This window comes from Lepidochelys kempii, chromosome 20 (assembly GCF_965140285.1).
Source record: "Lepidochelys kempii isolate rLepKem1 chromosome 20, rLepKem1.hap1, whole genome shotgun sequence".
Classification (NCBI taxonomy): Eukaryota; Metazoa; Chordata; order Testudines; family Cheloniidae; genus Lepidochelys; species Lepidochelys kempii.
The window spans coordinates 25,682,533-25,692,429 of NC_136399.1; the positions used below are offsets into that span (position 1 = coordinate 25,682,533).

Sequence of the window (9,897 nt, forward strand, 5' to 3'; positions counted from 1 at the left end):
TCAGCCACCTGCAGCCACCTGGGACCTGACAGGCCTGAAGGTCCAGCCACTTGCCAGTTGGTCAAGCCCAGGGATGGGCAGAGGTGGCAGCCTCCCTGGTTTGAGCAGCTATCACAGCAGGGTGTCACAGACTCCCCCATCCGCTGTGGCTCCAGCTAGCCGGCAAGTGGCGTCAGCCTGGCTACAGCTCAGCCCCCGAGCTGGGGCCTGTGGGCCTGTTTTCAATGGTTGCTGTCCCCATCCCTTTGTACATTTCACAGTGTATGGAGGTGGGGGAGCTGGGGGAAAAAGTACACACAACCCCCGGCCTCCGTCCGTAGGCAAGTCCCTGCTTCCCTCCTGGCCTCAGTTTCCCTAGTCTGACAAAGAGGGATGATCATTCCACCCCGCCTCACTCCGGGGAGTGAACCAGCTCATGGCCATAACCCCCGTCAAAGTCCAGCGGAGGTACTGATTACTCAATAACCGCTAATAATGAAGGGAACAGCCTTGGACCTAGTGTTGGAGATGGTCCCAGATCCCTGCTGGGTGTAAATCGGCCTGGCTGCCCTGGAGCGATGCAGAGGGTTTATGCCAGCGGGGCCCTCGCACAGAGAGTGAAAGCAACTGGCTGAGCGCCCCTGCAGCAATTCAAGGGAGCGGCAGACAGATCAAGGTGATATGACAGCTGGCCGGGTTTCGATCACCGTGGGTGATGCCATGTTCACAGGGCTCGGATCCTCCCCTCCCTTACAGAGGTGTAAAGCAGGAGTGACGCCATTGACAGCTGCGGAAGCTGGTGTCAGTGAGAGCAGTATTCAGCCGTGGGGTCAATTCTGCATTCGCTGGAGGGCTCCCCTGGGCTGACCCCACCATGTGGCCACGCCTTGCAGCCTGGGCAAACACACCGGGGCGGGGGCTGGGGGAGGGATGCAGACAGGCTCCTGGGAGCCCCAGCTGGTGCCATGTGGTGTCACCATGGGGGTGGTGGCTGCACGACAGGGCTGAGGGGCAGCTGGCTTCCCCGCGGGCGACGGGCAGAGAGCCCACGGCTTCGCTCCACAGAGGAGTGGAGAAAGCAGCCCTACGCCCTATATACTCACAGATAAGCCGCAGCTCTTTAGCTGGGGGGGTCTCAAGCCATGTCTCCAGGGCCGGCTTATACACGGGGCAGCTGTCAGCAAAGGACGGGACCAAGTGGGCCCGTGGCCAGTGTGCTGGCTGGCACTGAGCCTGCCCAGCCCGAGATAAGTCACTGGCCCTGACGCTGAGCTGGGACTTCTGGCGCGTCCCTGAGCCAATCGTGCCGTGGACAGAAGCCACGGGCCACGGCTGAAGCTTGTTCTCCCCGCTGAAAGTGGTGCTGGGCTTGGGGGGGCACCTGGTGCGGCTCCTTTTGGGAGCAAAGACGCCCCTGTAGTTTCGGGCGGGATCTCCCCTAACCTGAGCCAGGCCCCGGTGCCCAGCAAGCCGCAGAGAGTGCTGACTGTGGCTCGCCAGCTCGGGGGCATGCAGGGTCGTGCCAGCTTCTTCCAGAGCAGAGGCGGATGGCGAAATCCCAGCCGATGGGCTGGGGCAGGGTGCAGAGACGGGGGCGGGAAATCAGTGCGAAATTCACGGGGTCCAGGGGGTGGGAGGCTTCTTTGGCTTCCAATTGGGAGCCCATTCGACTGAAAAAATTGCCCATGTACAGCCGCCTTCTGGGACACTACAGAGGAGCAAATGGTCAGGGCCCATCTAGACCATGGTAATGGCACCAGGCCCTGACTAAGATCAGTGCCCCTCTGTGCCAGGCCAACCGAGATCAGGGCCCCGTCGCACCGGGCACTGGCCAGACCCCGACTGAGATCAGGGCCCCATCGCGCCGGGCACTGGCCAGACCCCGACTGAGATCAGGGCCCCGTTGTGCTGGGCACTGCCCAGACCCCAACCGAGATCAGGGCCCCGTCGCGCCGGGCGCTGCCCAGACCCCAACCGAGATCAGGGCCCCGTCGCGCCGGGCGCTGCCCAGACCCCAACCAAGATCAGGGCCCCGTCACGCCGGGCACTGCCCAGGCCCCGGCCAAGATCAGTGCGGAGAAAGTGAGAGTCTTGGTACTAGCACATGGATCCTGGGGCGGTGGGGGGTGAGCTCGCACAGCGCTGGGGGGCTTGGGAGCTGGGCGCTCCAGCCCTGCGAGGGCCGTGCCCATGGGAGGTTGGGGCCGGTGCTGCGCAGCTAATGCTGAACGGGCTCTTTGTTTCTTTTCCTGTCTAGATAAAAAAGTTCAGGGAGAAAAGGCGCTGGGAAAGCGGGATGGAAACAGCCGCTAATCTGCCTGTGAACAAAGAGGTGCCCTGGGTGGGGGCAGGGAGCTGAATTCTGTGCCAGAGCCAGGGGTCTAACCACTAGAGCCTGCTTCCTTCCAGCAATGGAGAGAGAACCCAGGAGTCCTGACTCCCTAGACACCGCTGCCATCCCAGGGGGAAGCCCAAGCTGAAGCCGTGGGTGCCTCTGGGTCCTGGGACTCTGGCCTCACAACATTTCCCACATGAACCAGGAGGGGAGCCAGGACGCCTGGGTTCTATCCCAGCTCTGGGAGGGGAGTGGGGACTAGTGGTTAGAGCTGGGAGCCCGGACTAGCGTTGGGGGTGGGGAAGTACTTTGGCCGCAATATAACAACTGACTCCAGCAGCTGCCTGGGCTCAGTCCAGGGCCGGGGCTGGAAGCAGCTGGAAAGCCTGGCGATTCAGCTCAGAAATTCTCCCACGGTGCCCAGCTGGTCATGGTGCCCAGCTGAGGGCTTCCACCTCAGCCAGCTTGGGCACAGGGGCAGCTCCTGCCCAAAGGGGAACCGAGGGAGCAGCTGCTCTGGCTCCTTGGCCCAGCTGGTCCTGGACATCGCCACTGAGCCTGCCAACGAGCGCTACGGACCCCTGGGCTGAGACACCCCCCCAAACTCATTTCACATCAAGCATCTCAGAGGGGAACGAATTTTGGTCCCTCCTGACTTGGGGCCTGATTGGAGCCGGTGCCCCCTTGAGGAGACAGGCCCCATGCCCCCTGAGCCAGCCAGTCCCCAGCCCTGGGGTCGCTGCTTGAGCCCAGGGAGTGCCGGGAATCAGAGCTGGGAGGTAGCGACTCACGCTCTGTGACTCACAGCACAGGGGGTGAGCGGGACACGCCTGGCAGCCGCAGGCGGGGGCCAAACCTTAGCAGTGACCCTTGGCAACCACAGCATCTCCCCAGCAGGTATGGTGCTCGCTCCTCCCACGTGGCATTTCCACCAGGCCAACAGGGGAGGGGGGGAATTCCCCCCAGTTTGCACTAGTGTGTACTGGGCACCAGGCCCAGAATCGGCTCCCAAGCCGGGGAGCGGAGCCAAGAAGCCACATCCTCACCTGCTGTAAAGCAAGCCAGCTCCACTGAGTCCCACCACCCGGTTTATACCAGCTGGGGATAGGGTCCCATTGACTCCAGTGCAATCCTGGCTCCCAGCCCCACTACTCTAAACACTAGACCCCGCTCCCCTCCCTGAGCCAGGGATAGAACCCAGGAGTCCTGGCTCCCAGCCCCCCTGCTCGAACCACTAGAGCCCACTCCCGTCCTTGAGCCAGGGATAAAACCCAGGCATGCTGGCTCCCAGCCCCCCTGCTCGAACCGCTAGAGCCCACTCCCGTCCCTGAGCCAGGGATAGAACTCAGGAGTCCTGGCTCCCAGCCCCCCCGCTCGAACCACTAGAGCCCACTCCCGTCCCTGAGCCAGGGATAGAACTCAGGAGTCCTGGCTCCCAGCCCCCCCGTTCGAACCACTAGCGCCCACTCCCGTCCCTGAGCCAGGGATAGAACTCAGGAGTCCTGGCTCCCAGCCCCCCCTGCTCTAACCACGCCACCCCAGTCCCCTTTCTGTGGCATGTTCTCCTGGCTGCTCTGGGCGCCTGGTGTTGTCCTTCACCCTGCACTCCCTCCAGCTCCGGACGGTGCTGGATGGCACCCTCCCACGCCCGGGGGACAGGGAATGACGGTTACACGTGGGAGCGCCCTATCTTGTTTCCCAGCTGCCTTGGGATAGTTACTGCAGGCAGGGGAGGAGGCCGGGTGATCACACTTTGCCCTGCAGTAACATTTCAGATGGACTTGGCCCAAAGGTCTCAGCTCCTGGGGCCCTTCCTGGGAAACTCAGGAAGTGTTCACCCTGGCTACAAAGGGGAAAATGAGGCACCAAGCATGCCTCACCCAAGGACAGACAGCGTGTCAGTGAAGTGCGGAATAGAGCCCCGGAATCCTGCTGTAACCACTAGACCCCATTCCCCTCCCACAGCCAGGGACAGAACCCAGGAGTCCAGGTTCCCTACCCTGCTCCTGCTTTAACGACTGTACCTCATTGCCTAGGGGAGGAGCAGTGTGAAATACAACAGTTAAATCCCAAAGTGAACCTTGGCTTCAAAGACCCCCAAAGTGAGAATTCCCTAAACTTTAGCTGCACTGTTCTAAACAGAGAGACACGCCACTGAGCTCCGAGGAGGACGGGGAGGGAGAGGGGGTCTAGTGGTGAGACTGAGCCAGGACTCCTGGGTTCTAGCCTTGTCTCCAGCAGGGGCATGGGGTCCAGTGGGAGACCAGGGGGTGCTCTCTGAGTTGTCTGAGGTTTGCCCCGGCTAGCTGAGACATCTCCGCAATGTAATCACTGCCCGGTTTCACCCTCTGTTATCACACCCTGGGCGCGGGCCCTTTGCTGGGACGGGCACACGCCACCAATTAACACCTCATAAATCCTGGTGCCCTTCCCAAGTGCTATCGCCCGGCTCTGTGGCCTGCCTGCCACTCCCCTCTTGCACCCAGGGAGCCAAGGCTTAGGTTTGCCGATTTGACCCCACCCTGCTCTGCCATCCCTGGGTGTATCAAATTGGGCAGGTCTCAGCCCAATTCCTACAAGCTCCTTTGTGCCTCCAGCACCGAACCGTGAGCCTGGGCACCAACCTGTGAGCCTGGGCTGGACAGACCCCACCCTGGCCCCCCAACTTCCAGCTGGCTGCCTGGCTATTCCTCGCTCCTTGCTGCCCCTGTGTGGTGTGTGCGGGGGCTGCAGGCTCCGCCACGTCCCCCAGTGAACTGGGCGATGCAGAACATGGGGTGTGAAATCAAGGTGGGCACTAGAGACCCTGAGGTGGGGGGGGCACTTGGCACAAGGCTGCCACACATCGACGGGGGGTGACAGCCTCTGCCAGGACCCTGAGGAATCATCTGTCTCGCTTCCTCCAGCACGGCCAGGCTGGCTCTGGACACAGAGGGGTGGCACACCTGGCTTCTAGCCCCAGTGCTGGGAGAGCAGTGGGGTCTAGTGGCTAGAACTGGGTCGGGGCTGGGAGTCAGGACTCCTGGGTTCCATCCCCAGCTCTCGGGGGGTGTGGGGCTGGTCAGCAGCTGTGTCCTGGTCACAATGACACCGCGTAAAGCCATTCCACTGGGTCACAACAAAGTCATCATTCTTGGGGGAGAACCCAGGAGTCCTGGCTCCCAGCCCCCTGCTCTAACCACTAGACCCCACTCCCCTCCCAGGGCTGGGGATAGAACCCAGGAGTCCTGGCTTTTAACCCTCCCCCCAGCTCTAACCACTAGACCCCGCTCCACCTTCTCCAATCAGCAGCCCAGGCGCTAGAACTACAATCCCCAGCAGTCACTGCAGCCGCGCCATGCATGCTGGGAGCTGTAGTTCCAGCCTGAGGTGCCCTGATCACATGACTCCCACAGGCTCCACCTCCTGAGGGGCGGGGCAGGGCATCACGTCCGGGTCGCGGGAGCAGGGAAGGGGCGGGGCTGGGTTGGAGCGAGAAGATGCTGCTGAGAATAGCAGTGAGTGGGGGGTGGGGCTGGGAGCCAGGACTCCTGGGTTCTCTCCCTGGCGCTGGGAGGGGATCGTGGCTGAGTGGTTAGAGCAGGGGGGGCTGGGAGCCAGGACTCCTGGGTTCTATCCCCGGCGCTGGGAGGGGAGTGGGGGCTGGTAGGTTAGAGCAGGGGGGGCTGGGAGCCAGGACTCCTGGGTTCTCTCCCCGGCGCTGAGAGGGGATCGGGGCTCAGTGGTTAGAGCAGGGGGGGCTGGGAGCCAGGACTCCTGGGTTCTCTCCCTGGCGCTGGGAGGGGATCGGGGCTCAGTGGTTAGAGCAGGGGGGGCTGGGAGCCAGGACTCCTGGGTTCTCTCCCTGGCGCTGGGAGGGGATCGTGGCTGAGTGGTTAGAGCAGGGGGGGCTGGGAGCCAGGACTCCTGGGTTCTATCCCCGGCGCTGGGAGGGGAGTGGGGGCTGGTAGGTTAGAGCAGGGGGGGCTGGGAGCCAGGACTCCTGGGTTCTATCCCCGGCGCTGGGAGGGGATTGTGGCTGAGTGGTTAGAGCAGGGGGGGCTGGGAGCCAGGACTCCTGGGTTCTATCCCCGGCGCTGGGAGGGGCAGGGGTCTAGTGGTTAGAGCAGGAAGTGAGGATTCCATTGATGTCGCTGGGCTCAGATCCCCCCCTGGGGTGAGGGTGCCGGGGGCAGGCCCCTGTTGGGGGGGAGGGGGGTCCCTGCCTTGGGCCCTGGTGGTTGCAGGGCAGGGAGGTGCTGCAGTGTGGGGTGGGGGCTGGGCACAGAGCGGATTGGGGGGTGGAGGGGGCAGGAGTGCTAGGAAGTGACCTATGCCCAGGTGGGGGGGGCAGCGGTTCATTCTCCCCTAACTGGCTGGGTCTCTGCCCCACAGCGCACCCTCCGTCCCGGCTGCCAGGCAGCGACTGCTCACCGGAGCCTCCACCGGACACCAGTGAGCCACATCCCACTCATCCCCATCGTGGTGGAGCAGACGGTGAGCTGGTGTCCCTCAGTCCCGACCCACAGCCCCCTGCTAGCCCAGCCCTGCCGGTGCCCCTCAGTCCCGACCCACAGCCCCCTGCTAGCCCAGCCCTGCCGGTGCCCCTCAGTCCTGACCCGCAGGCCCCCTGCTAGCCCAGCCCTGGGGTCCCCCCAGCCCTGCCGATGCCCCTCAGTTCCGACCCGCAGCCCCCTGCTAGCCCAACCCTGGGTCTCTCTGGACAGGGCCTGGTCAGGTGTTGGCTTTTGGGCTGAGCTGTTAACATTGTCTAGCGGCTGAACTGAGCCCCACCAAACTCATTTCACTTGTGCGCTACGAAACCAGGACTCCCACATGCAATCATGAATCTTGCTCCCTCCCCAGGTGCTCAGGCCCCCTCTGCCCCCCGCACTCCCTCCCTGCCCCTCGAGAGGGTGCTGGCAGTGTTAATTCCCAGCTGGGCTGAGCTCCTGGTGTGTGTTGCAGGGCCGCGGCGAGAGAGCCTACGACATTTACTCCCGGCTGCTGCGGGAGAGGATCGTGTGCGTCATGGGGCCGGTGAGTGTCCGGGGCCGCTCGTGGCCCAGCCACCCTGGGCTCACGCAGCCCCCGCCCAACAGGAGATAAAGAGGGTGGGGTCGCCCTGTCTCTAACGGGGGTGTGGGGTCAGCCACTGCCTGTACCAGCTACTCTAGTGTCCTCCTGGGCCAGAGCCCCACACATACACTGGACCAGGGGGTCAGCAAACCCCTTGCTGTGCTATCAGACAATGGGCCCTTCTACCCCTGTATCCACCTCCCCACGCCCCAATAATGCTCTGGACCAGACCAATAGGCGTCAGAGGAGGCGTTCCACCCCACATAGTGGTGAGGAGTGGTTTGAGCTGGCAGAATCCTGACCCCCTGCCAGCCCCTAACCCTAACCCTCCTTCTCTGAGCCACGAGAGTTAATGGTCGTGAAATGATTCAGCCTTGAGGGGAAAAAACATTTCAAACCGCCCCAGCCGCTACGTTTGTCTCTCCGAGCCCCTGCAGTAGGGAGTTCCCCAGGTTGCTGCCACCTCTATCTCTCCACCTTCCGCAGATCGACGATGGGGTGGCCAGTCTGGTCATTGCCCAGCTGCTCTTCCTGCAGTCAGAGAGCAACAAGAAGCCGATCCACATGTACATCAACAGCCCTGGTGAGTGGAAGCCCAGACTGTGAGCACCACTATGAGACCAGCCGGCCATCCCCCGAAGTGCCCCCTTCTGGCTGAGGCTGGGTGAATCGGAGAGATCCTCCCTCCTGCCTGCCGTCATTCTCCGGTTCTCTCTCCAGGTGGTGCCGTGACCTCGGGGCTGGCCATCTATGACACCATGCAGTACATCCTGAACCCCATCTGCACCTGGTGCGTGGGGCAGGCGGCCAGCATGGGGTCGCTGCTCCTGGCTGCCGGCTCCCAGGGTATGAGGCACTCCCTGCCCAACTCCCGCATCATGATCCACCAGCCTTCGGGAGGGGCGCGGGTGAGTCCGGGCACCGATCGGCCCCCTGGCGGGAGTGGGAGCCCTGGGGCGGGGGACGTATGGGGGCCCCTTTAGCGTCAAGATCAGTCCCAGCAGCCCCCGGCCGGGGGAATCTCCATGCTGCCAGGGCCCATCCCAGCAGGCACTGACCAGCCCCCGATGTTGCGGACGAGGCTGGGGACTGATTGGACCACGGGGGCAGGTTCCCCTCTGGCTGCCGGTCCTGGGGGGTCCCTCCGGGGTAGGGGGAACCTTTGACCCTAAGGTCGCCGTCCCCGAGTGGATAGAGACCCACTATCGTTCCTGGCCGATGCCGAGTTTGGCACAGCTCTGCTCTGTCCTGCTGCAGTTGGACTAGTGAGGGGCACCCCCTGCTGGGGGCTCCGTGAAGCCAGGCTGCACCTCATGGTGCCTCCCCACAGGGGCAAGCCACGGACATCGCCATCCAAGCCGAGGAGATCCTGAAGCTGAAGAAGCAGATCAACGGGCTGTACGCCAAGCACACCAAGCAGCCCCTGGAGGTGATCGGTGAGTGCCCCTGAAATAGCCCTCTGGGGTCTCCAATGAGGCAGGGGGAGGTGGGGACAGCTGCACTGAGCTTCCCAAAATGTCTCCGTTCTACGGGGGAAGTGGGAGGGAGTGGGGCCCAGATCCAGCCTCACACCCCCCTGTGTGGAGAGGTCAAAGTTCAGATCCTGAAGGCGGGGTGATCAGCCCTCATGCTTCAGGGCGTCAGCTGCTTGCTACTGCAGGGGTCAGGAAGGAATGGATGCTGATGGGGTGAAATATCTCAAGCAGTGCAGGGGTTTGTTAACTCCAGAGACACCAGTGAGGCTAGAATCTTCTGCTCTAGATGTGGGAACTCCAGGGGGGATCTCCAGTGGCTGCTGCAGTGTTCAGGCTTTTATCCCCCCCCCTCTCTTTGGGTCAGCCACTAGAGGGTGATGTGCCCTAGGCCAGAGTCTAGAGGCTCTCTGCCCCCCAGCCCAGGGCATCCCTCACCTTCACCTTGTCCTGCAGAGTCCACCATGGAGAGAGACCGCTACATGAGCCCCATGGAAGCCCAGGAGTTCGGGATCTTGGACAAGGTGCTGGTCCACCCCCCTCACGACGGAGAGGACGAGCCGGAGCTGGTCCAGAAAGAGCCTTCCCCGCCCTCCTCCTCTTCCTCAGCTGAGCCCTGAGAGACCTCTGGGCTCGGATGGGAACTGACAGAGGTGGCTGGTGCTTTGCCGGGGTGCTGGGGATCGTTCCAGTCAGGAGGGAGGAAGCTAGGAGACACCAACCTCTCGAAGCAGAGGGATGGGGGCAGCAAAGCCCCATGCTGGGATTACACCCACACACACCCCGCTTGCTGGATGGATGTGAGAGGAAACCACCCCCATACCTCCCACTGGGTGTCCCCCTCTGCTGCCCCACCAGCAGCTGGCGAGCTGGGGTGTGTCTGGCAGGGTGCAATTATTTTGGTACCTTTGGGTCGCACGAACACGCCACCCCTCCTGGTGTAGAGTCATTAGCTGAATGATTGTTATTAAATTGAACTGGCCAAGCTGTTCGCACTCTGTGTTGGGTCCTTTCCCCTGAAACGTCAGCAGGTGAGGATGCGTGAAACAAATA

The 9,897-nt window shown here is 62.8% G+C and overlaps 1 protein-coding gene across 1 annotated transcript; it reads left to right on the plus strand.

Moving 5' to 3' along the window:
* The first annotated feature begins 5,735 nt into the window (after positions 1 to 5,735).
* CLPP (caseinolytic mitochondrial matrix peptidase proteolytic subunit) lies at positions 5,736 to 9,831 on the plus strand. Its single transcript, XM_073318654.2, has 7 exons — positions 5,736 to 5,811; positions 6,689 to 6,790; positions 7,262 to 7,333; positions 7,859 to 7,955; positions 8,093 to 8,280; positions 8,703 to 8,808; positions 9,301 to 9,831. The coding sequence occupies exons 1-7, from the start codon at positions 5,794 to 5,796 to the stop codon at positions 9,462 to 9,464; spliced, it is 747 nt and encodes a 248-aa protein (XP_073174755.1). The 5' UTR covers positions 5,736 to 5,793; the 3' UTR covers positions 9,465 to 9,831.
* The last annotated feature ends 66 nt before the right edge of the window (positions 9,832 to 9,897 follow it).

Bases quoted from the DNA above. Each gene is read 5' to 3' on its own strand.
- CLPP (XM_073318654.2), top strand. The intron at 6,791-7,261 runs GTGAGCTGGTGT...TGTGTGTTGCAG, and splicing joins CCATCGTGGTGGAGCAGACG to GGCCGCGGCGAGAGAGCCTA. The intron at 8,809-9,300 runs GTGAGTGCCCCT...CTTGTCCTGCAG, and splicing joins GCAGCCCCTGGAGGTGATCG to AGTCCACCATGGAGAGAGAC.